Below are 27,233 nucleotides of genomic sequence, written 5' to 3'. Positions count from 1 at the left end.
TAATTTATTATAATGATGGCATAATTTATTATAATGATTTGCTCGTACAGGTCATATCGCAAGAGAGCTTGACCTTAAAATAATGACATGAGTCATATCTATTTTGTTATTGACGTACTAGGCAATTTGGACAATGTACAGTCAATTAACGTCCTCTTTCATAGACGAATAATCGTGTTTTATCAACAACGAATGCAACCAGTTCATGGTCAAGTGAGAAAGGGGGTGAAGCAACAGTAAACACATTAGAAGTTCACGTGTTACAGACTGACGTGAAGTCACGCAAGGAAAAACCCGATACATTGTAACAATGTAAGTTCCAATTTGTTTGGTTTAATCGGCTACCGACACTAATGGTAAACGTCCCATTCGTTGAATGGGGCACCTAGCTGCATTTGAACGCGGTTTGGACGTCGACATGTTTGTAATGACTTCATTTCGGCAAGTATATTTCATACACGCAGACATAGATGCCGAATCCATAAGTGTACTTTGGACCTTGGACGTGTATGGCGAAGCGTGAATATTATTTATTCCCCAACACATTGTTAAATTGTCAACGTCAACATCAAATGTCAAGGATTGGCGTAGGTTTAAGACATTGCTAATACCTCCGACTAAGAGGTGGATATGAACATGCATATGTGAGCAAGCTGAATTGAGTTTTAATTTTAACAACTACTGATTGGTAACATTGCCTACTGGTTACCATTTTATTCCACGATGAGCAAGAATGTCGAGTGTGAATCATTGAATATCAGTGTGACAACCGAAGAGTAGTGTGGATTGCCTTACTATCGGTGTCTCTACTCGATTATAGTAATTACCAAAGAAATACGATTCTTGCCAGAAATAGGAATAAGTGTGATGCATTTAATGCACATTTCCTTCTACTTGCAGACTCGATACACATGGCAGGCCAGCAAATCGAGAACGCCCAAAATATGACGACTTCATCTCCAATGCAACCTCTCATGGTGGCTACTGGCCGACCGCGAGTTGCTAATTTTGCTGCCAACACCGTGAAAGGTTTAAGCGTTTGTCAGATCGTCATTGGAGCATTTCTGGTTATACTCGGCATAGCGTCTTGTATTATTCCCTGTGCAGTGCGTCACATAGGGACGCCGATATGGTGCGGACTGTATGTAAGTATTTGTATCTGGCCACGATCTCTAGTTTTGTATTATAAGGCCAAAAAAATGTTTTGTTGCCCTCAGGGACCGACCGAAAAATATGAAATATCGGGTCGCGGTTTTTTTGTTAAATAGGCCCAAATATTAAAAACTCATCAGTTTAAGCAGTAAAAAAGTGTTTCCTCTAAAAATTAACGATCCTGGACCGTTGTTTGATTCCCGGGGTCGCCGGGAACTTTGAACTTCTGGTTGATCTGTATTTAAATACAAAAGACTGAAAGAAACACTTTGATTTTTGTGTTTAATATCAAGCATGTGTTTGATTGATTCCCATATACCTCGGTTATTTACGATACCCTTAGTTTTTACAAGTTTGAAAAAAAAAATCCGACCGACCGACCCAATTTTTCAATTTTCCGACTCGAGGGCAACATAAGTTTTTGTTGTTGTTTTTTTTCAAATTGCGTACTCGTAAATTCAACGTACTATTTATCAATGTACCAATAGGAATACAGAGTGGCAAATGTTTGATTCACGCAAAACACACTCTTGGAGATTCTAATCCATGTCTTTAATTCTTCAAATATTATATACGTTATAATAATTGGAAATCTTTCAACGTGGGTTGCTATTCCAGTTTTTATACATAAGTTTAATAATGATCTACAACTTTTTTTGTAGATTCACGTCACTGGATTTATTGGACTTCTAGCATCAAACAAAGAGACAAAGGGAACAGTAAGTTCTAACTTGCACGTTTATTCTATTGATTCGCATTGCATCACACAGAATATTCAAGAAATTTCATTTCCTGCTACCATTTATCGATGAAATATCGGGATCTGTATATATTACAGATTATAGCGTCTATGGTATGTTCTATAATAGCTGCAGTGCTTGCTGGTACTGTATTACTCGTAATATCTGTCTTGATTATACTTGTCGAGGAAGACTGGGAATATGGCGATATTGTAAGTACAACAACGCATTGTGTGGAGTAACCACATTATCCAATGTATGACAAATGTGTCATTACCAAACGCTTCAGCGTGGTATTAAGAGTTTGTTTTCAGGGGTGGGTGATACCAAGGTGGGAAATGGATGCACATATGGGGTTAATTCCTTGAATTGCAATATAGAGGGTTCAGGCTGAAATACAATATATAGTGTTTTCATGTTTCGTCTGATATTTCTGTGGTATTCTGCTGCTGTAAGTAATGCATGATTTGTTCCGAAATTCAGTATATTGTATGTATTCCAGGGTTATTCGTTTTTTGCTGAAAACACCCCTATTTTTTAGTGGCAGAGTTTGAATAGTCTCACTCCCACTGGGAAATCTGCATTGTTGCTTGAATGTGAGTTAATTAAACACATTTTCCAGACCGGCGAAAGAGTATGCAACAGCCAATATTAACAGCCTGTCACGTGATTTTAGTCTGAATGTCAACATGAAGAGGCTAGTCCATTTTACGCAGGAGTAATTGGGAGTAGAATATGTGAGGGATAGTATCAACAGAGATGTGTATAGTGAAAAGTAATATCTATCCTTCATTTACATCTCTGAGCATTTCTGTTTTAGTATATTGGTTTGAAAATGTTGAACTTGCATGATTTGCAATGTGTTTTTTTAATGGGACTCCCCTATTGATCGAATCCCGGGTTTGAACGAGAACGGCACACCACGTGATTCGTTTGAATACAATGCTGATGGCAAACATGCCGTGTTACTGCGGTACTCCACTGACGGGATGACTTACAACTTCGCTTGTGATGTTGCTTGTTAGCCATGGATTACATGAATCTTGATTACCAGTCAAATGTTGCTCATTTGACGTTGGTAATCTTTATTTGGAACTGAGTAACTTCCTGGTACTTCGTACTATGATAAAAATCAGTCAACATACATCAAGTTCTCTCAATCGTAGTATTCCATGTGATGTACACCTAATATGCCAAAAATGTTGCTGAACGATTTGAACTGAATAAAAATAGCAGACGAAAATTTGTTTACAAAATAAAAATACTTCGGTTGCCAATGAAAACCGATAAAAAACAAGCAATATGTTTTCGGCTGTTATCATGGAAGGGACATGAACGTGAAGCTAACGTCTGTTTATAACTAAAACCGGGCACCTTATACGAGGTTTGCAAAATAACATGGCAGTCATTAGAAGTCACTTTATTTTATTGTTAGGGCGTATTCAGCCGTTAAATGTATAATTTCCAATCGTTTTGCGATAGTATTTTCTAGATTGGAAGCAGCATTTACATTTTATTCAAAGTTCAAAGCTGCGTTGGGATTCCGTTGACAGTGGTAACAATGTCGGCGCCGGTGATCTCTTACCAGTGCGCAACGTAGCCAAAATAAAAGGCATGATCATTTGGGCACTGCTATTACAAGACTTTGGCTGTTGCCATGGTAGCGGTGGGTCAGGATTGTTTTTCCAATTAGTGATGGTACGACCTGCCTGTCAAGTATGAACCGTGACAAAATCAGCCAAGCCAAAAAAAAAAAATCACAGAAGAGTTAAAAAGCCATTCCTGCTGAACAGTTACTCTAACTTCGGGGTCAACTTTCTCATTAATGAAAAAAGATATCAAAAATTCAAATAGTAACTTTTTGCCCACACTCCAGCCGAGTACAATGAGCTATGTCTGAGATGTTGTATCACAGGGAGTTGGACAAACTTGTGTATTTTAATAAATTATTGAATAATAAAATGTTATATAACTTTTCTTTTACCCCCCTCCCCTTCGGCCTTCCTGGTATCTATTTCAAGTATTTTTGTCAGGTTCAAATCGTTCACCAGCATTTTTGGCATGTTAGATGTACATCACATAGAAAACTAGGATTGGGAGAACTTAATGTTTGTTGACCACCTGGAATCTGAGTTTTATAAATCTTGAAGGGCTCTCGGAAGATCCACCCGCTGCCTGGACCCGCAGTAAAATCTCCGATTAATATGGAGCCGCAACCATCAACATCGATATACCATGAGGTTTCTGCTGGCGACGTTGCGGCGTTACTCAGTTCCAAATAAAGATTACCAACGCCAAATTTAACCGGTAACCAAGACTCAGTCTATCCACGACAAGCAAGCAACATCACAAACGAGGTTGTAGTGTGCAGCTCACGAGTCAGCGACGACCGATTTCAACGAAAGTCATTCCGTCAGTGGAGTACCGCAGTTGCACGGCATGTTTGCCAATGTACAGATCTGTGGAGAAACTTTTAACTTCAACATCAACCGTGTATCGTAGTCGCCCAGTTTAAGTTCTGGTTCTGTCGTGGTCCCAACTAAAGGGCGACAGTCGTCGTGTCGCGTCCTGTTCGATATGGGACTCACAGCGACGTATACAACGCGTGTAAAATACATTGTTTATTTACATGAAATTCGCTGTGCTACGACCACCGCGCTTAAACATCCACGAGTTATTTATTCGGACAATGACTTAAATTAGACGTCTGATTATTTTATTTTCATACGTACAGCGACACGCGTTCTACACTGACAAGCGTTGCTAGGTCGCAGCACTGTCTTGGAGCATATTAATGGGCAATTGGGTTCCCCGATCTAAATTTCTATCCCGGTTTGTTGCACGTTCTTTTTTTAATATGAAATAATCAAATATGGGACATGTGTATAATAACAGAACCCCACACCCTCCCCGTGGCTTCGCTCGTGAAAGTCCGGCAGCAGGATACACCGCATCACTCGTGAAAATAACTTCCATACGCAATGAAAGCCACGGGGAGGGTATCTGTCATAATACTTCATTATCACTGAAAACATTTTTCCCCTGAAATAAATTCCAGTGAATATGCCATTTCCCTCATACTATATTGAGACACAGCGCAGTGAAAATTAGATTCACATGTAATGCTTGAAAACATGTCAGCAAAAATAAATTAAGTGAAATTCTTCGTGACTTCATAATAGTTGGAAATGAACACATTACACCCGACCCTACCACTCCATATACAATGTAAACTACACCCCAAAACATCCTTTCACCCACAGTTACTACCGTGTTTCACCAGTGTATTCTATTTGACGTCAGGAGAAATTGAAATAAACAAATTAATTATAATTTCAGCCTCTAGTTGACCACTGATTAAATAAACTACCTCGTCTTTATGTCAACTTGCAGTTATTCGTTGCCTACATCAGTGACTTCAAAATATATGTTTCAATCCCAGGAATTTCACTCGCTGTTAATTGCATGGGAGTGGCAGTCTTTAATGAATTTCTATTGTCATGTCAATTTCTTGCGATTACTCGAACATTAAGCTGTAACCACATACCGCCTAGGTGCTGTAATTAAATCTTGGTGTAAGCACCATATGAACTATGAACAATGCATGTGAAGCCAGCTGTGGGGTATATTCAATCCTATAGATTTCTCATTGTTTGGTAACTATTTGCTGCAAATGCAACAAAAATCAATATAAAAAATATTACCCACACAGTATTCTACAGGTTACTTGTACTTTTTAGTGTTTGGTGAATAACTGTGAGTCTGACGTGGAAGGGGATCGGGTATACACTTGAAACTCCGCTCTATTGATTTTAACCTTCTGGTGTTCGAGATCCAAAACAAAAGAATCATTTATTACATACACATCAAATAAAAATGTACCTGTTATTCATCAAATTATTTAATTAAATGTTTTAATTTGTATACCAGACTCTCAATTGAACCACGAGCTGTTCAACCAAAGTTCGTATACAATACTATGACAGAACCCCACACCCTCCCCGTGGCGTTCGTTGCGTATGGAAGTTATGCTCACACGAGATGCGGTGTATCCTGCGGCCGTACTTTCACGAGCGACAAACCGGGTGGAATTTAGGTCGGGGAACCCTATTGCCCATTAATATGTTCCAAGATAGTGTTACGCCCTAGCAATGCGTGTCAGTGTAGAACGCTTGTCACTGTCTCTGTGAAAATGAAATAATCAGACGTCTAATCTGAGTCACTGTCCGAATAAATAACTTGTGAACGTTTAGTTGGGGCCACGATAGACCAGAACTTGAACTGGAAAACTATGATACATAGTTTATGTTGAAGTTTGTAGTGTTGCTTCCTAGCTTGGATTGACTGAGTCTTGATTACCGGTTAAAATGTTGCTTATTTGGCGTTGGTAATCTTTATTTGTCTCCGGGTAACGCCGCAACGTCGCCAGCAGAAACCTCCTGGTACTTCGAGGTTGATGGTTGCGGCTCCATAGCAATCGCTAATTTTACGGCGGTTGGGTCTTCTGAGAGCCCTTCAGGATTTATAAAACTCAATTTCGAGGTGGTCAACATACATCAAGTTCTCCCAATCGTAGTATTCCATGTGGTGTACACCTAATATGCCAAAAACTTTGCTGAATTCGATAAAAATAGCAGACGAACATTTGTTAACAAAACAAAAGTAGTTCGGTTGCCAGTAGAAATACCATGTTCATTTGCATATCGACGTGAAAAGGCCGAACAAAATATTGCATGGGTGATATGCAAATGTGTTTTAGTCAAAATAAGTGACTGCCTAAAAGTACCATTACTAATTCATTTTATTCGGCAAGTATATCCATGTACCCCAAGAGTAAAATATCGTACTTCTAAATACATGAATTGTTTATTTCTGCTATGTTTCGTAAAACGGTACTCCTTGCTTTGTTCTCAGACCTCATTTTCAGGGACGAATCAAAATAAACTGCAGTACTATAATGTTATTACGAAGATACCTCAAAGTATGCAAAGTATAATAATAACCTTATTATTATACATCTTTTTCTTCCAAGGATACATCATGGGAATGCCGTAATCCAAAAAGTTTAGAACAGAATCAGCGAACTTCTTTGTATGGAGTCAAGTCAAATCCTGGTGGCAGCCATGTTTGTTTTTATTATGATTAAAGGACGCTTACGCGCGTAATTATTCCATATTTGGAATTCGCATTTCCTAATATGGTAGTATGAAAATACCCCGTAAAATACCGCAAAATTACGACACGCTGTAACTTATGGCGTTACGGTGACAGATGTATAATAAATATATATTAATACAAAATTAATTTCTCGTCACAGGAATTGCGGTATTTTGTTGATTCAATGATCATCATATTCGCTGTTGCTGAGGTAGTTATAGCTATTCTCAGCTCTGTGTTTTGCTGTCGTGCGTTTTGTTGTGGCCAACCACCCCAACAACAATCAGTGAGTAGTAAACTCCTATCTAGCAGCATTGTACTAATTCCAATCAGTGATACGAAAATCAAATCTCGAGCAAATACACAATTCTTTATTTAAAACCTGGTCGGATATACCTTAATTGCAAAATGTTTACATGTTAATAAATCCATTTATATTGAAAAGCATATGTTCTTAATTGTGACTTCTAAAAACTATCAATATATAACTTTCAATATAAAAACAAAATGTCGAGGATCTGATATTCGATTTGATGTTATTCACGAAACTCGTGCTTGGTATATTTAATTGGAAAATAGACTAGAGATTCATATGAATGTCAATTTGAGGCTACTTTTTAAAATTTAATAATCATTTTCCTTTTTTTTATTTTTAATAGATGTACTATATCCCTGGCAAACCAAGTACAACTGAACCCCAGGTGATCATGGCTACAGGTAACCACACGGCAACTGTGGTTAACATGCCTCCGGGATTTCAAATTGTTAATCAGACTCAAGGTAATTTGTGAATTAATTATTTACAATCAATTGCTAGGTGTGTCTTAATATTAGAATTTGTGAACTAATCATTTATATTCAATTTCAATTATCATTTATTCTGGTGCTGTGATTTTGAAGTATAAATTCAAACATTAAAATTACTCAACTTTGTTGCGTTATAAAAATTTGATAGTTCAACTATGATAAAAAAAAACATACACCAATCATGATAGGTATAGGAAACACCACGGCACAGAGGTGTCGTGAGGGCGTAGGCCAAAACAATTCTCGCCTGTAGTGTTGGCTACCTATACACTGGCTACTTCAGTTAATTTTCTAGGCAAGGTCAATATAATTTTCCCATCATTCTCTAATTTCTTCCATCTGTTGACACTGGACACTCAGAATCCCGAAACACCTGCTTTACTACACCCACCCTCTCAACAACACACTGAAACTTTCAGGTCCGCTGCTTTCATGTTTGCAGTGAGGATCTATGGCCAGTAACACAATGGTTTGTCTCTCATCAATGCAAGAAATCGCCAGCTGCAACGCATTCGCTGATTGACTGCTCGCTTGGCCGATGTATAATAATAATAGTTATTTTATATAATAATTATGTTTATAATTATAATTTTATAATTTATTTTATATAATTGTATTACATGTGTCATCGGAGGGTACTGTATGGTAGCGACAAAACGTAAATACATTGCATAAACAAACACAAACAATACATTTTGTTTAACAATTTCAATATCAAATCTCAATAACATTTTCAAAATTTAAAAACAAAACATTATTAAAGAAAAACGGTATATATGAATCGTCTTCATTGTAACTTATCAAGAGAAACAATTAACAGCGTATGGTTTCTATATTTTTTATATGTTTTAGGTACATATATTCTACAACCTCTTCAACAGTCATATCAACAGAATACTGGTTATTATATTCCATCTCCATCAGGAAACCAATGTCAGCCACAAGGTCAACCAGGAGAAAATCCAATATAATCCTTAAGTTCAGTCACAAACTATTACATGGACGCTTTTACATCGAGCAAATCAATAAGTCTTTGAAGGTCTATACAGTTCTGATTCTTTCTCTTAGCATTATTTTATTTTTTAATTTCTGTGAACTTAAATATTTATTTTTCTTGTTTTATTGTACCACAGGGAAATATGCCTTATGGTAAATATTCATTGAATAATTAAATGCGTATGGTTATCATTTGGGAGTAATATGCTTAACCACGATATGACCATGATAGGAGTCTGTTAAATCTCTGAATGCACATGTACATTTGACATCCACATTTCCCGTGCTACTTAAACTTGGCATTAAACGGTGAATTCAAATCATAATTTTTGATTGCGATACATCTAATGTAACACTCATTGCGTGGATCAGTGTAGTTACGCAGTGGTTTTAGATTCCAGCTTATAAACTTTATTAAATGAACTTTAATTTACCAGGTTCCATAAACGAAATATTTTTGTATCCCCATAAAGACGGGGCAACATCTCAGTGGCAATTACAGACACACTAGATGAAACTCGTGACAATGTCGACGGCAGAAATATTACTGTCAGACTCCAAGTTTTGGCGTTCCGACGTATTAACAAATTAAAGTATTCATATTTAACATTCAACGTTGTAGGACGTAATCACATGACGTAATGCTACCTCATGCATATGTGAGTAATACCGTGGTGGCTAATGAAAATAAATAATAAACATATAATACAAGTGTCCAGGTGAAATGGCCTAGAAAAACGGGTGCGGAGAGCTCATCTCTCGTACATATGCGCTGTGCAATTGAATCGGGTATTGACGTTATGGTGTCGGTCATTGCTTCGGTAGATTCTATATTGTACCTGGGGTGAACGCTGACAAGGGTGGACTCGTACCCTAGATAGAATGAGCCTCATAGCCATATTAATAGTATGTTTACCGCAGATAGGTTATCAGCTTCAGTGTGTCAGCTTTAGTTTTGTATCGAACACGTTGATTGTGTTTTGTAGGTACTCTTAGGTTGGCCAAAACACTTTTAAAAAAATCCTAGAATGTGAGAATCGTTTTTTTTTTTTTTTTGTATGAAACGGGACAAATATATATATTAATGGAAAACGGTCAAGAAAAATCTATACTTGTGTGTAACTGAACCAAAGGAATTATGTTCGACTAGCTATAAAACCCTCTCACTTTCTACCGCAAAATCGACACTGCAATGTAGCAGCCACAGTCATTTCGTCTTTCATGTAAGCTTGACTCGACTGATATCGATTACTAGTGCATTGTGGGTTGAATCAACCGACACCAAGATAAAAAAAAATATCAGATGAACTGCACTGTTGTACAAATCGACGATTGACGTATATAAAGTCCAGAAACTAACAAGAAGTTTGCTAGTCCGCTGTCTTTCTGTTTTTATAATACTGAATCCTTGATTGGGGAAGGTGACTTTAAATCGACGTGATGGATCTCGTGGGCACGACTCTGGTTATCGGCATGCTCGTTGTAAACCTGTTTTTGTTCTCAAGTAGTATAGACTTTGGGTAAGTCAGAGTATAATTAATATCGTCACTGTTGACATACATGTATGGGGTATCTCTCTCATCACCAAACGGTTACCTTGTACCGTGATCACTGTTAGCACAAAATACAAATATGAAGCTCAAGCGAGGTATAGGATTATGTTAATTTCAATTGGGAAGAAATTTTATTTCAAGAAAGAATTTGGGCGAATGTTACCTAGGTTACCTGCGATTACAGTGTGTTTTTGCTTAAAATTGTATAGAAACCAACGAATTCAAGAAGTACATAAACAACAATGGGGGTCATGACCTAAACTACTTAGCGAAGTTTATAAACCATTCGCATCTCAATAGCCTGTATTGTTATGTATGTAGCATAATTGTTACGTGTGGTAGGTCAAGTTCAATCAATGGAGACATATCTAACTTGAGTGAATAGGTAATGTATTATTCATAAATTATTGTCATAACCTCTCGATGGTATCCGTGACCCTTGACACCGTATTGATACGGATACGCTCCTACTCCAACAATAAAAAATAGGGGTAAATATATTGATTATCGATATGACGTGATTTTCGGGTAAATACTATTCTTTCCACCAATCTTGATTTTACTGAACAAAAATTGTATTTTAGGACGTTCAAGAAAGAAGATAGACTGCATTATTTCTTCCTTTGCAGTGGCGATGGCACCGAGAGGGCAGGGGCGGTGGCACCGAGAAGGCAGGGGCGGTGGCACCGAGAGGGCAGGGGCGGTCATTCCCTAAAAAATACCCCCACCCAAATCAAGCTGAAACCCATTGTTTATTAAAACAGCACAAGAAATGTGCCTTATTTACACGTATCGGCAATGCAAGCTGCCCAGCGACTTCCCCTTCTGACGTCACAAGGGGAATTTCTGTATGCAAATGAGAAGCTAATGAGGAGCCTCGTTTTAAAATACACAAAAATAAAGTTTCCGTAGACTGAGTTTAAAACACATTTTTTCACTTAAAAAAAATTATTTATGCTTAGAAACATAAAAATTAATAACATTTATGTATCAATGGATAATTTTAGGCGTGAAAATAGCAGCCATTTCACAGGCACTTTAAATCCAACTTTGTATGTCAGCAATTTTTTTCCTTCAAAATGCAGAGAATAGTCTTTCAGAGGGTCTAGATTTCAAACATTTTCCGAATAGCATGCCCCTGGTCTCCTCTAGTAAGGTATATATTATCTGTACTTATTTGTATGTATTTCTGTACTTAACTGTATATATTGTATATTATTTCTTAAATATCATTTATTGAAAAAAAAGTGATTTCTTCATTAGAATTTATTCATTCTAAGTATTGTAAAACCTGTTTTGTATTGACCTCATTACCCTGTTGTTCATTGCACTAGTGGAAACATATACTGAAGTGTTCGTCGCAAAAGTTACATGTTATTCCTGGGAAACTATCCCGTAACCCCTGACCTTCATCACGTGCAAGCCTATAATTGATGCATTATGTTTACGTTTTCAGATACCACAAACATGGGGAACAATATCCAGAATTAAATGTTTCAAAACTGACAGATATTGGTCTTTCTCAGAAACATGATGACATAATGAATAAATTAACTGACCCCAGCATCATGGAACACAACACCTACTACCCCACTCCGCTGATGAACACAGACAAGAAACAGTGGATGACGTCGATGTATGACGCCATCAAGGGAAAACGTCTGAGTGAATTGGTCATACCAGGCACACACGACAGCGGCACATTCGGCATTTTGTCGGACGACGGGTACCTAGTGGAAAGCTCATTTAATGTATTCTACGATCTGGGTTTGCCGGAAGTCCATCTGTGGTCGCGTAGTCAGCGGGACAATTTTACCATTCAACTAGAATCGGGGATACGCTATCTCGATCTCCGAATCGTTGCCATACCGCAAAGTGGGTCTTTTTACTGGTGGCATGGTTTAACTGGGGATAGAATTGAATCCGGGCTGCAAGAAATAGCCAATTTCGCACAGCATAATAAGGGAGAAATTTTAATACTTGAGTTCTACAATTTCGTTCGTCCAGGGGACCGCGATCATAACACTCTAACAATGAACAAAACGGAAAAAACTCAGACGAGTGACCTGATTTACAAATACCTTGGACCTTATCTTGTGCCCTCGTCGTTGGCAATCAACCCAACGGTAGAATCTATTTTAGCAACAAACAAGAACATATTGGCATATTTCGGTGACAGTGATGTTGTTACGAAGCACAGTGATGTGTTCAGAAACGACATAATTATCAATGGTTGGGACGGCCAAACTAACACAGAGGGCCTGTTTATTGATCGATCAAAGAAACTCGAACATTTTCATGATCATCAACCCAATGACACGACGCTGATTTCCGGCTGTGTTACGCCATCTACTAGTAACGTAATTGGAGGCATGTTATTAGCGGGTCTCTTTCCAAAAGGGCTGCAGAATTCTCTCACGGAGATCCAGTTGTCGGCACTCCTCGAATCATACGACAGAACCGCATTGACATCATTGGGATCAGATTTAGCTAAACACATGGGATTTGAAGGGACGTCTTTTGATCTTCTTGATTTGGGTAACAAAACAAATACACTGGGAATGAACGCGCGCGATAAGAAATTGTTTTCCAGCGTAGGGTCGGTTCATTTTAAGGGAACACGTGACATGATTCGTTATTGGTTGGCTAGACCTAATTTATATAAGCTGAATATTATAGAAGTTGACAATTATCATACGAGTGATGTGGTCAGTCTCGCGATACTTGCTAATGATGCTCGAATCCCGCGTGAAGTTAGTATTAACTTTCAAGGTAACACCCGTGATGGTTACGCGAAGAAAGTTTTCGATATTTTTTATACTGGCGGGGAGGAGGGGCTTAAATGCAAATCTGTGTTGACATCATATGATATCATTTCAGTTACGAAGGGTGTTCTGGTAAACATGTCACGTATTCAGAATCACGAAAGTCTAATCATAATCGATGGCCAGTATCCGATTGATAGTAACATTACTCTGTATGTAAGCAGTTCTGGTAGTAAACAATGGTATGAAATATATCATGGAAATATACAAGACTGGATAATAAACAACCATGATATCTACATCCGGGGATCTGACACTGGTAATGGGTCAGGATTCGCTTACGTCAGCACGAAATATAATGACTTCGGACCGAAATGTACAGAAGGATTAAAGGCAGGCGTGTTGAATTATGTGGAATGGGACGCGAATGCCTAATTCAAGAGGACTGTGTCAAATGCGAAACAAATAAATTTTAAAGCGTTATTTCGAAACGAATGAACAGATACCAATAGAAAGTTTACTTAAGGATGACTGGGAAATGGTCGATAGCATTTGGAAATATCTTTTCTGTGTTTTTACTTTGTCCGTACCATTTTGAAAAGAAAATTGTATTTGACAAACAGTCCATTCGACAAATGATAGAGCTTTTATAATACTAATTTTAAAGCGCACTTCAAAAACAAAGATTGCAGTGTTTGAAGATTAAATTCCCAGGAGGCAACAGTACTGTTGACTTCTCTCTCCACGGCACACTAACTAACTATTTAAGTTGATTTGCATACAAAGCAGAGCTTGCAACATGATAGCTATTTATAGAGGGCGTTTTTTTTTTACTTTTCATATAATACAGTAGTCACACAAGGAATATAATAGGGCAGTTCATATTTATCTCAGTGAATCATTAATTTTTGACAGACACCTGTACAAAATACTTGGACAAAAGCAAGCTAAGATTTTATGTTATCTTGCATGTTTTATGAATCTATTCACGTCTAAATGCAGCACTTTTTTTCTGAGATGAGGCATTTGTTTTTATACTAAAATATCTGATTTACTTTGAATAAAGCTGGAAATTATGTCCCTTAAAATAATTATCAAACAAATTAGGCACCAATGTTTTTGTAAGATATTTACATCTATCAAGGACATTCGGTAGACTGATTCCCCACTGTTGTTTCAACCCCAAAACTTGTTTGTATTCAAATGTAATTATAACAATGCATATTCATATTGAAACAAACTATGATAAAGGGAATAATATTATATAACAAAGAGCAAGGTCACCAGAGTTCAACTATGTTTAGATAAAGTGACCAGCAGTTGGTCAAATGCGCGAGTCCAATATTAACGAATCAAAAGACAGAGTGACTTTCTTTGTACTAACTTTGAATAAAATAGGTCAAGGCATCTCTGGAAAATGATGTTTGACAGGCGCCACTACACCGACGGGAGTAAGAATAGTCAGAACAGCAAAAAAAAATCTCAGGAATTACAATGAACCATGCATGCATTAAAAAGTTAAATTTGTCGTAACACGTTTACTTTCCTCTCTGCATCCAAGTATACATTGTTCATACTTCCTTTGCATATTCAATATACTCATGTATTGTCAATTTAACTGAACTCGTGACAGTCGGATGATAGTTTCCGAAAAATATGCAGTTTTTTACTATTTCACACTTTTCTCCTTCCATCTAAAATCCAATATAATTTCAAATACAATAATATCAACGACATTATACTGACCGATAATAGTGGCAATGACGTCATTGTTATAATTATCGTAAGGAAGTCGGAATAAATATCTGATACGACGACAATACAAATCTTTGGCAACATTCGAAACCGTCATGAACTACTGCACACTGTAACCTGGTCAGTTCATTGCCATGTTCCCCTGTATGTGTAATTAGTTGGGTTGTAAATCGTAATCAATCATATTGTTCAGATACAGTAATTATACAAATACATGTATTATACGGAATTGTATGAGCGTCAACTCAATGTATAAAACAAGGTAACTAATTTGCTTACTTGTGACACCTACACATCAATATAGCTATAACTTATAGCACAGTCAGACTACGGAATATGATACGTATTTTCATTTGAATCCATTAATTCCATTTTCGTTCAGATAGTGGATCACATACCCAGCGACATGTTGTAGCACGTAGCACGTAGCACGCACAATGGTGTTTTCTCGGCCATCCAATCAATGGATGATGTGACGAGAAACAATATCATGTGGTTCGCATGCCAATTTAACGGTTATTATTGTTGAGAATAATTAATTTTAATCTGACAATTTTAACAGCATTAGGGGAATCCATAGAATACATATCAAGATAAGTTGGGATATAGTGACTGTGCTATAGACTGATAGACCACGTGACACCCAGCAGTCGTCGGAGAGTGAAGTTGCACACTAACTTGTTTCACATTATGTTTTCCGAAATGTTCAAAATGTACACATATCTTCTTCTGGTCAACGTATTTCTTTTTGCCATGTACGTCTACGTGTTGCCTCCCGAGGATAAATACAATCACTTGCATGGGTAAGTTGGCTAATTGATGGCCATGCATGAACCTTATAATCATATAACTTGATGTGTGTCATCCTAGTGTATTTCCACGTACTTTGATGTGTTTCATTTTCCCCAAGGAAATATATGCGTGACTACAATTAAAAAAAATACAAAATGTAGCGTTACTCAGGCCCGAAAATCGTGAATTTCGGCGGAAAACAATGCTTCATGTCGGGATAAGTAAATGTCACTAATATATATGCATTACCACAAAATATCAACTGATTTTAATTTCGCGAGAAATCAATGAAAAGTGCCCACGAGGTTCCAATTAATGTGTTGTCTAAGTGACTTCCGCGATATTCCATTCTCCCGTACATCATCAATACATCAAATCGTGAAAGTCCTAGCAGCAAAACTTCACTTCATACCACTAAGTAGTTAAAACACGTATATTATTCGGTATGTTAATGTGATGCCGCGAGGTTCTCCGCTCCGTGTTTATGAGTGTGTTCAAAGAAAGGGGTTCCATTGTGACGCGCTCGTGTGATTGGACATGTTAAACTATATGCATCGATTTGAGGAGACGTGAATTGGAATTCTACGTTAATTTAAATATGAAACCAGCGACATGAATTCTCAGAACAGAAAACAGTATGTGAAATAAAATCATGTCTCTCCAATTTTTTTTAAATGCATATTTTCTAAAAGTATTGATTAATAGGTCTGGCGTGTAAAAATATATATACATTTTCTTAACATGTCGTACGAACTATGTCTCCAACTACAATTACTTAATAATACCGTATACTTGCGATAAATATAGATAAGGTTGTGGTATGCAGTTTGATTTGATTCCTCTTTTTGACTACGACAATGTGTAGAAGATATTTCAAGGTTGTTCATTCCTGTTCTGTTTAGCTCTTTTGTGATTATGTTTTTTTATGAATTGGTATTCCACATCTCCTCTCCTCTTAAATGAGCTGATCGGTGATCAAGGTTGTAATTCAGACATGGCATACATTTCGAAACGCTGCATATTTTGGCTCATCAAACAAGTAGATTCAGTTATTTTTACTCTCTGAGCTCTTTCTTCATTCGAGATTGAAAAACTTGCAGACGTCGTGACATCTTCCTAAAGAAAAAATGTGCAAAGAGGTATTCGTAATTTAAAAAACTAACGAAGTTCTTTGATAAATATCTTCTTGGTTTTAAGTACTATGTAAAAACAATTATGAAATTGCTGATACTATTAATAAATAAAAATCTGTATTTTGTCAAAAGTTATGTATGTATTAAGAAATGTATGCAGGCAGTTCTTATACTGGTGAATGGTTAGATATCAGGACATATACAGATATAAATAAAGTGATAAAATCTAAACTAAAAGTAGGTATTCTCGACTCTTGTGTGTGCCTGCCATGTTAGTTTAGAGTTAATGTTCACAGCATAAGAACGTGAATACGTTTATATAGGCGTTAGACTAGAAAGAACTTGAAGAGCGTTGTTAAAAAACATAAAAAGTCACAATCTTTTGTTAGCCAAGGTGGTACATATTTAATATGATCCATTTTGACATATTCTTAACAATGTAGATATTATATGTTTGTATGTTTGTGCGTATTTCGCTACTCAACATTGTCTATATTTGAGACTGGTACGAGTTACTAGTGCGCCACCAGGCTCAAAATCGTTTGCCTGCCTACGAGGGCGTACTAACTGAAGTAGATTATGTTTGGCGACACCGTGCGTTCCTTGGTTTGCCAAATGTAAATAATGATACGAATTTCGAATGTTCTCTTTGTGTATTTTAATGTATATATTTAATTTTCACAGCGACGGGAAGATGAAAACAACATGTGCATATATTGATACATCAATCTTATGTGACTCTTAATGTCACAAATTATATGACCGCGAGACACCAATCCATACCTGCTTCTATAATCCCCCACCCACACAAAATAGTTTCTCGATGAGCTTAGTTACTAAATTTGTTCAGTTTCAGAACTGTTCTACGCAAAGTCGCAAACATACAATAAAGTATGTGCGCGAATATCCGTATATGCATGCCTGGATCACGTTTTACGTTGTAGTGATCTTAAGTGAGCGAACAGTCGTATCAAATTACTGCCATGTATTGGTTGTAAATTTCGGATATGCCAGCGACAAACACTTTTAGGACAGCATCAACTATTCAATGTATAATAAACTTAACTGGCGTGGTGTTTACTCAACCCATTTCATAATTAAATGGTTATTGTGAAACAGTCTGTTTGTGCATTCCAACGGGTGAACAGCGTCAATTAACGGACAATCAAGTCAATGATTCTTGTGAATATGCATTGACATATTGAATATAACATAAGAAAAAGCTGATGACTGATGCCCAAACATACAATAGTTTTTTGTCGAAAAGGATCTTTTGGGAGTCAATTAGTCCCGTTCAAAATTAAGGCATTAACGTCGCCAGTGCTTATTTTATGTTTCAAACATTTAAGCATGTATTCGGTTAACTATGAAGTCATTACTGTACATGATTGGGAGTACAAACTATATTCAATAGGAAACTATTCAAAAATGGAACAGGAAATCTGTGGATATCTTTTTAAGGATTGCATTACACCTTGAGGCCATGAGTTTATCAAAATTAATGTGTATTAATTACAGTTTTCGACTTTACTTTGTGTTATATGTTAAGAAAATATAGGGATTGTGCTAAAGCTAGAACATCAGAGAAAGTGGATTAATAACAATATTGTAGTTAACGCATGGTTTCTGTTTCACTCTAGGCAAACGAAGGGGGTTACTCCGGTGAAATTCTTTTGGAGTACGGGGAGCTCTGGTGTAAGACAAGTTGGAGCTTTCTCGGATGAGTCCGGCTGGTCCGGGAACAAAAAACATCGAGGAAATAATAAAATTGACAGCAGCGCGGTCAATTTACGCGAAGATAACAACATACAGAAGGTTACTCGCACTGAAGACGAAACTCTTGAACAGAATTACGTTTCCGCCGATTCACGTGATCATGTTACTCCCAATCCTAGTGTCAAAGAACATAGTTCAAGTTGTCGCCCTCCAAACAAAGATGATAGGAATGCAAACGAAGGAATCGATGAAAGGCGGTGGATGACAGAACTCTATGATATCATCAAAGACAAATCGATAAGTGATTTGGTCATACCGGGTACGCATAATAGTGGATCGTTTGGAATATTACCAAATGGTCCTTCATCTCTAACGCTTCTCAGTCAGTTCCGGGATTTGGGAATTCCAATCGCCGCTTGGTCAAAAAATCAACCTGCAAATTTCACTTTACAATTGGCTTGTGGATATCGATATTTAGACCTCCGAGTCGCTTACTTGCCGACAGAAGACCGCTTTCACTGGAATCATGGACTTATCGCCGATCACATTGTAACTGGTCTCCGCGAGATAGCAGAATTCGCGCGGGAAAATAAAGGCGAAATTATCATTCTTATGGTTAATATTAGGTATGCCGCTGAATACACGCCATCTGAACATGAATACAATATGACGCAAACACACCTCGGTGATGTCATCAATAAATACTTACAACAACATGTTGTTCCCACTTCTCTTGGACCAAACCCATCGGTAGAGGAAATCTTGGAAAGCAAAAGGAACGTGTTGATTTACACATATCATTGTTACGGGACAATGATAGCCAATCACATCGACTTATTTCGTCGGATTCCCGAACGCAACGTCATTTCTACTTTACATGTCCGTGCTACTCCCGAAGGGCTTTTCGATCATTGTTCTCAGAAATTGCGTACGTTCAAGAAAACGAATGAACTCGTTACTGTTACAAACGTGTGTGTGATCCCTAGTATCAACACAATTATTGGGGGCGCATTGCGAGAACATCCGGGGCTATTGAATATATCGAACGTCATCTCCAATTTGAAAAACCTGATTGATCTTACTGGACTATTTAATAAATCATTGTCACCGTCAACATATTCCGATAGTCGGTCCTCGGCAGCGGTGATCAACTTTCTCAATTCGACATTTGGCCCCCAATATACCCCCAATCAAAATCTAAACAGGGACGTTATTTTCAATATATTAAACATTTTAGAAAGCGGGAACAATTACGAACGGGAGATCATTTTAGAATCGCTATTTCCAGATAAAAAAGACACAGATGTCGAAAATAATGCACAGTTTAGACTATCATCGGCTGCCATGTCAGATTTACGCCACAATATCACACACATGCACTTCTACGGGTCGGAAGTTGCCAAATTAATGGGATACGAAAGTACTGCAACTACAGTACTAGATCTTGCGAAAGGCGCGACTATTTTGGGAATGGGGGCACGAGATATCAATACATATTCCACCGTTGCATCCGTCCATTTTAAAGGTTTAAATGACATGATCCGTTATTGGCTTGCCAGACCCAATCTGTATAAATCTAACATTTTGGCCGTAGACAACTTCCCCGTCAGTAAGGTAGTTGATCTCGCGATACTCGCCAATGCTGGTCAAATCCCGCGAGAGGTCAGCGTTAACTTTCAAGGGAACACTCGTGATGGTTACACGAAGCAAGTTTTTGGCATTTTATATACAGACGGAGATGAGGGGATCAAATGCAAATCTGTGATGACGTCATATATTATCAATTCCGCTACGAAGGGTGTTCTGGTAAACATGTCACGTATTCAGAATCACGAAAGTCTAATCATATTCGATGGCCAGTATCCGATTGATAGTAACATTACTCTGTATGTAAGCAGTTCTAGTAATATACAATGGTATGAAATATATCATGGAAATATACAAGACTGGATAATAAACAACCATGATATCTACATCCGGGGATCTGACACTGGGAATGGGTCAGGATTCGCTTACGTCAGCACGAAGTATGATGATTTCGGACCGAAATGTACAGAAGGATTAAAGGCAGGCGTGTTGAATTATGTAGAATGGGCAGCGGACATCTAGTGCATTAAAACGACGCAAAACGCGAACCAGGCTATGCTTACTTCCGCAAGAAATATAACGATTTTGGCCCGAAATGTACAGAAGAATTCAAAGTTGAGTGTAAAAGTTTAAGTTACATACACGTATAGTGGAATGGGAGATGTATCAGGGGGTAAATCTTCTTTTCCTGTAGGTTCTCCACACGTGTCAGGGGGGAATCTCGTCTCGCCTCTATGTCGCGTCCCCTTGAGGTACGGGGTCGGGGAAGTCACTTAAGCTTTACAGTCAAATAAGACACACACAACGAAATACGTTTCAACTCTCGCCTTAGTTGATCAGTCGAGCACCCTGTAAGACACAGCGCCCTGGGGAAAAATTACTTATTATTTGAAATCAAGACTCTCCTAGACTGCGTCAACACTCGCCCCAAGGCTCTCCAGGACTGAACTCGACTGCGTCTATCGTGCTGTGCTCCCCAAGACCAACTCAAACTCTCTTTATTCATTTTCAAAACTCTAACCAATTACAAAACAGTAAAAAGTCTCTAGGCGTAACCTTCAATCATAAAGCCAATCACACTAAGTACTGAATACGTCATATCTTTTGATTAATTGTTCACTACATTAATAACTACGGATACCAACTGTCAGAAATCTTAGTCAGAATAGCGACGGTTATCTCGTAATTAGTTCCAAATCACTGAGCCAAGTTCCGTCCAAAACTTCAAATAGGCCTAAACGATGACAGACATAACACAGCAATTCGCTAATAACCAGCTAATTAAGTCGATTAACAGATACGCGAAAACAAATTCATGACAGATGGAAAACTCAACGCGTACTACGAACAATTGTATCAACTAGTATTCTGTAGATTTATAAGCGCGAGCCTGTTTCTTGTTTTATGGTGTGTTTCCTATTCATTTCCATCCATTGTCATACATTATTTTGCCTATACTCCCGAATCACATTCTGTTTAACAAGCACAACAAATTTACCCCCCCCCCTTTCCCTTCAACCCATCACAGTGACCAGAGTAATGACAATTTAAAAAAGTTTGGTTATTTATTTTAATACTGAAAAATAAGTCAGTAAGTTTACCTAAGGTCTGAAAAAATAATGTCTTCATACAAGAAGTCTTTTTTCACATATTCGTACTTACACATCACCCTCTGTTGACAAATTGAGATTTGTGTGCTATTAAATATTATAGCAAAACAAATTGCGTCACCGTCTAAATGCAAGGTTATGCGTAGTATCTGAGAATTAGTATAATATGATTATTCATGTAATTTATATTTTTATCCAATAAATATATACTGTACTGACCATGTACCTGGAATATGATAGTGGTATATACTAGTTTGCCAGTTCAAATAAAAATGTTGGAGTTTCTTCTCATTAATGTATGTAACCCTATTGTCAAATTTACACTGTAAATTAGTAAACACGTGTCTATATTGTAATCATTGGCCATTGTTTTCAGTGCAGAAGTCACGCTTTGTCATAGACTGACATCGTATAGTTATATTATATCACGACTATGTGATTGACGAAGGACTTTAGGATGATCCCGCGGGCTTGGCACTCAGGCGTCCGGCAATAACAGGACCCTCACAACCCACCCACCATAGTTTGGTGGACTTCGGATAACCACCACTGGCCCTCATTTCCAAATCGTCGTACCTCCAGTAGTCGTCATCTTTGAAGAAATACGTTTTGCGATTTTTCCACTGAAAGGCACCGTCCACGTTTAACGGTATTCCTTTCCAGTGTTTCCTTATTTTCTGCACGTTGCCTCTGTTAACGTTGCCGGTGATTTCATTCCAGGTATAATAGCGCGAGCCTTTGAAAAAGTAAATTTTGCCGTCTCCACTCCATACGAACGCCGCGTCTGGGTCACGTGGCAAGCCTGCGTCTTTAGTCCGTTTGGGGTATCCCCCAGCCAAGGTGCGGTTTTTGAATTTCCAAATTCGCCTTCCTGTAAAAAAATACAAATATTCATTGATATATGCAATAAAGTTATCGATTGTGGACAATTTTTTATTAGATCGGTTTATATGGTCGCCATCGCGTCGGAACTGAATGCAGGTTTGAATATACCAACCTTTGATGAAATATGTGTTGAGCGTCCAGGGCGATGTAAATGCCGCTTGGATATCCCCGGGAAGATCGGGATACTCTTCATTTATTTTCCTTGGGTATTCTTCATCTACTCCTGCATCATTGATTCGCCATATATAGTCACCTTTAGTTACAAAGGTGACGTCATCATAATCTATTTGGAAGAAAACATAACATTAGTCTGCAAGTTTCGGTGTCACGTGGTAATTTTACCAGCTTCGAACAAAGCTAGACATTAATGTAGCCTGACATGTAGGCGTGTGTGGCGCCCTCGCCGGCCGAACGATATCCGACCTCACTAACGCCTGACAGAATAGCGTACTCGTATGTCTCGTTGGCAAGATCATTACTGTGAATTCACAAAGTTCACGCCTTCTTGCATATGAGTATCAATGAATATTCATTTCGGTGGTCATAGTAACACCGTCAATCATGAAATTAAGGTATTTGATAAGTACCACTTTAAATGGGAGACAAAGTTGTGTTTGCATTGCCGGCAAAAATCACAGACTGTTTTCAATAAGATGATAAACATTGGGCGGAAATTTGCCAGCACCTTATCACACATTATCTCAACAAATAAATTCTGCCGTGAATGGCCACTCTTTGATGGTTGTCACTATCTGACGTTCCTGCAATTTGATTGGTACCGACAAAAAATCGTCGGAAAAAGTGAAAAACTACATCGTTCTGTCAGTGTGTTGGGTTCAGAGCACCGCGGAGGGCGAAACTCACGCGACCTTGTCAGGCTAGACATTGACGATGTAGTCGGAAAGAATATCACGCAGACGATAAATCATCAAATGAATTATTCAGTCATTGCTTATTACATTTACGTTTATATTTACATGTTCTGCACAATGTGTCACCTCCCAATCGTAGGTCTTCCTCGCTAGTAGATGTGGACATTTACTACTGCTGGGCGAAATTGTGTCCATACTTTTCTGACACGAGTGAGTTATCATTTAGTGAAGAAATAGAAATGGGATCTGTGTCGTCAGCGGAGAGGTTACTTTCGGCGTTCGAAATAGGTGTGCTTACCCATGAATATCGTATCGATATTGGTGTTACATATATCAGGGATGCTATGTGTTTCCATTGTCATGCCGTCAGCATCGACGCCAGGTTCATCTGGATGAGTCGCGTCAGGAACTCCTGTTTGATTGAGAGAGAAACAAGTCGTAAGATTGCAATTTATAGTTTTATTTTGGGTCAGTTAAACTATATGCTCAAAAAAGTATTGTATTTGCACATAATAGGAATCACCAAAATTATGCAGGCAATATTTTTCCTGTCATGATGTTGTAACAGATGATTGGTTCGTTATATGGAAATTGGGTTTTACGTATGTCTAAAATTGATCACTTTTGGGTTAAGTACATTTCATCCGCAAGAAATTTGGTAATTTTTGAAATACTTATTACTTATAACAGAGAAAAACATCACAAAAAAAACACCAACTAACCATAAATTGCTTGAATTCCACGAATATCGTCTTCTGTGAGAGCGAAATCAGGATTGTATCCCTGGTAGAAAGGATACATCAACGCATCAGATACGGACGAATGAGCCAAGCCAAGGCTGTGGCCGAACTCGTGTGCGGCTGTAAAGAGGAGGTTGACTCCATCAGAAGTACGCACTGTGAAGTATTCGTCGTCATCAAAATGCGCATCGCCAAACTGTGGATAGTAGGCATGCGCCAACACTCCGCCTGTTGAATAAAAAAAAACAATGAAAATACGGGTTTTCTTACGTTAGCCACGTATATCTATTAATTTTCAGAGCACTGAAATGCAATTTAGTCATACTACCGTTGGTTGCCTGTTTTTTGTTTGTTTTTTTGATGACGTAGAGTGGAAATACGTTTACTACGGTAACACGTGTCAGTGCGTTGAAATTCAGGAAGGCAACGTGGATAGGGCTGAACAGTTTAAAGCGGTAGGGTCGTCACCTGCACACGCGCGGAAATCGGGTCCACGCTAAAAACGCAAAGGCTCATGGGTAGACGTTTGTTTGTAAGCAGTGACACACTGTGGTCATCTGACGCATGCGCAGGTGACGACTCCCCTGCTTTAACCATGAGTAAATAATTCTAATTGATAGTGTACTCTATTAGAAACAAATATGATATGATTTAACATATTCATTTGATACAATAATAACACATTTGCGCATCCTTTTGAGTTTTTATTATTGTACCGAATGAGTGCAATGTTCACTGAAAAACAGCGTTTTTTTTATTTTAAGATTAAAAAACATATCATCAACGAATGTTCTTAATTATTCACCGTTCTTACACGTATACGCACTGACCCCGCCCCTCCCTCCAATAGCCATTATCGTTAAAATAAATACATATTTTCCCACTTCTGAAGAAGTAACTTGCAATTAATATTGTCGAAATTTGACTTACCCGGTCCATCGAAAGCGGCATTTTTACCATCACTGTGGACGCCGCTTGAAAACTCTAGCAATATGTCCGGTCTTCCGTCAAATACCTCGGTAAATGACAGTGGTGTGACGTCACTCCATGCGGCGAAAGCTTGTTCGATTGTTTTTTTCTGTTCCACAATTGCCAAATCTGGCGTAAAATTGACGAATTTGTAAGTCAGGTTGGTTCTGTCCCACTTCCTACCTGTCAGTGAAATCAAGGTGGAATTCGAAGTTGTCAATAAAACGTCAATAAAAATTATCGAAGCACCGCATATCAGATTCCCGATACCCGCAATATATTGCAATCAAAGGTCGCGGTCACCGCACAGGGCGCACTTGAATTTCAAACTGAGGTAAAATATGATGAAAATATATCTAACAGGGATCATTGTGCAAAGCGTAATTTTTTACGTTTATCTGAATAACTTGATAACACGAGGTACTTACCCGCCAAAGCATATCTCTTCGATCGATAGGATGTGAACTGGGAAAACGTTTCGTTCATTTCCGTACCCATAATCGCCGTGCCCGTCATATCTTCCACACCACAACGAGGCATTTCCATCATACTCATGGTGGCGCTGTCCAAGTTTCCCGACACTTCCACGTTAGCCATTCGCTGAAAGTTCATGACTGCATTCTGCATGTCCACGGCATCGTGTAGCTCGTCTTTGTTCAGATATCCGTACGTTTCCAAATATTCCTGTAAAAAAAAATAATGTAATGTTATAACTATTTAAATTGTAATCAAATAGTAGATACAGTAGTCTGACAATTAGGCAATCTGTTTGATTAAACGGGCATGGTTGTTGTTGTTAGACACGACAAATAGTTTATGTCATAATTGTAGCACGTAAGACACAGGTTAATGTTAAGTCATATATAATACATTGTTGCTATGACAACCGTGATCACGGAACTTACAGTTGGGTTCACGTTGGTAGGTGCAGGATAACCGTGACAAGTGTATGCTAAAGCCATCACCAAGATACGCAGAGTATGCGCGGCTATCATTGTCAAGTCTAGGTCAGATTTAGTCTTTAAATTGTTCTAGTACTGTAATAAAAAATATATATTATCATAATAATAAACTCAAAATGTTGATATCTTTTTCCCCTTCTCATAACAACAATTGATCGAAATTCCTACTTTTCAAGTCAACTGCCGTTTGTCCAACGTTACACAAACATCTCATTTTACAGAGCGTGGCAATGATCCAATGTAAGCAATGGTGAAAGCATGAATTCAGGCGTGCAATTGGGACAACATTGCATAGCAGTTAACTCACCTCTTGTGCGGCGTCGCCGGCGAGACTGTGAACTCGATAAGTTGGCTGAATGACAGAGAGTCGATTACTGTATTTATATAGGGCGTTAGGACAGGACCTGGGCACAATGACAAAACACGTTTACACTGGTTTACGGCATTATTTCCACCGACATGGCTGGTTGCATGTGACACTACTGAGCAACGGAAGTGTGATTTCGGAGTAAACACACACATATCGAGTTCCGGCTTTCTTTAAATTTCAACGAAGTTCATTACTCTGGAAAAAAAAGCTATTATGCTGAACGAGTATGGAGAACAGACGTTTCGATTCGATATAATGATGCGGACGCCTTTTCAATTTTGATTTTATTATACCCGGCGAGTCCCCCTCCTAGATAGTTGAAGTCCCGCGGCTATCTGCCGAATTCCTTTTGCCTTAGTACGTTTACCTTTTCTTAACTAGATATATGTACGATAATACACTCTTCTTTGTCAAAGAAAGAGGCGCTCTATTCTTACCATTAGATTGGTATGACGACAGAGCTCAAACAGTTGACACACAGTTCTTCACGAAAGTAACGTCTGCGATTACTACCACACATACCAGATTAAGTAATCCTGCCAGTTTTTTACTTATTTACCTTCAAGTTCAACGAATCTCCTGATATTTAACACAAGTATGCGTAAGTTTTAATGAGTTCCAAATACAGAGACTCTCAACCGGGATTTTCCTTGAAAGATAGCAAGCGTGTTA

General features: G+C 38.1%; 3 protein-coding genes across 3 annotated transcripts; 2 read left to right on the top strand and 1 right to left on the bottom strand.

The window, feature by feature from the left end:
• The first annotated feature begins 906 nt into the window (after nucleotides 1-906).
• LOC100373698 (uncharacterized) lies at nucleotides 907-8,827 on the top strand. The gene is made up of 5 exons (XM_002731280.3): nucleotides 907-1,145; nucleotides 1,815-1,871; nucleotides 1,991-2,104; nucleotides 7,709-7,829; nucleotides 8,709-8,827. The coding sequence occupies exons 1-5, from the start codon at nucleotides 912-914 to the stop codon at nucleotides 8,825-8,827; spliced, it is 645 nt and encodes a 214-aa protein (XP_002731326.3). The 5' UTR covers nucleotides 907-911.
• Nucleotides 8,828-10,292: 1,465 nt separating this feature from the next.
• Nucleotides 10,293-13,605, top strand: LOC144359231 (uncharacterized). The gene is made up of 2 exons (XM_085497575.1): nucleotides 10,293-10,372; nucleotides 11,862-13,605. Exons 1-2 carry the CDS (start codon nucleotides 10,293-10,295, stop codon nucleotides 13,603-13,605), a joined length of 1,824 nt encoding a protein of 607 aa, XP_085353701.1.
• A 7,358-nt stretch (nucleotides 13,606-20,963) lies between these two features.
• Nucleotides 20,964-26,518, bottom strand: LOC100373845 (matrix metallopeptidase 19-like). The gene is given in 8 exon segments (NM_001184851.1): nucleotides 20,964-22,634; nucleotides 22,761-22,931; nucleotides 23,819-23,932; nucleotides 24,243-24,488; nucleotides 25,191-25,412; nucleotides 25,658-25,913; nucleotides 26,135-26,266; nucleotides 26,499-26,518. Coding segments are annotated over 7 exon segments (1,518 nt in total). The 5' UTR covers nucleotides 26,225-26,266; nucleotides 26,499-26,518; the 3' UTR covers nucleotides 20,964-22,215.
• Between the last annotated feature and the right edge of the window lie 715 nt (nucleotides 26,519-27,233).

The sequence above is a fragment of the Saccoglossus kowalevskii genome, chromosome 1 (assembly GCF_978046115.1).
Source record: "Saccoglossus kowalevskii chromosome 1, keSacKowa6.1, whole genome shotgun sequence".
In the NCBI taxonomy this organism is placed as follows: domain Eukaryota; kingdom Metazoa; phylum Hemichordata; class Enteropneusta; family Harrimaniidae; genus Saccoglossus; species Saccoglossus kowalevskii.
Note: the sequence above shows the minus strand (reverse complement) of the source record. Positions and strands in the feature narration are given on the sequence as shown.

Excerpts from the sequence above, each read along its gene's own strand:
- LOC100373698 (XM_002731280.3), top strand. The coding sequence starts at position 912 with ATGGCAGGCCAGCAAATCGAGAACGCCCAAAATATGACGACTTCATCT. Across the intron at positions 1,146-1,814 it reads CGATATGGTGCGGACTGTAT|ATTCACGTCACTGGATTTAT; the intron begins GTAAGTATTTGT and ends CTTTTTTTGTAG. Across the intron at positions 2,105-7,708 it reads ACTGGGAATATGGCGATATT|ATGTACTATATCCCTGGCAA; the intron begins GTAAGTACAACA and ends TATTTTTAATAG.
- LOC144359231 (XM_085497575.1), top strand. The coding sequence starts at position 10,293 with ATGGATCTCGTGGGCACGACTCTGGTTATCGGCATGCTCGTTGTAAAC. Across the intron at positions 10,373-11,861 it reads TCAAGTAGTATAGACTTTGG|ATACCACAAACATGGGGAAC; the intron begins GTAAGTCAGAGT and ends TTACGTTTTCAG.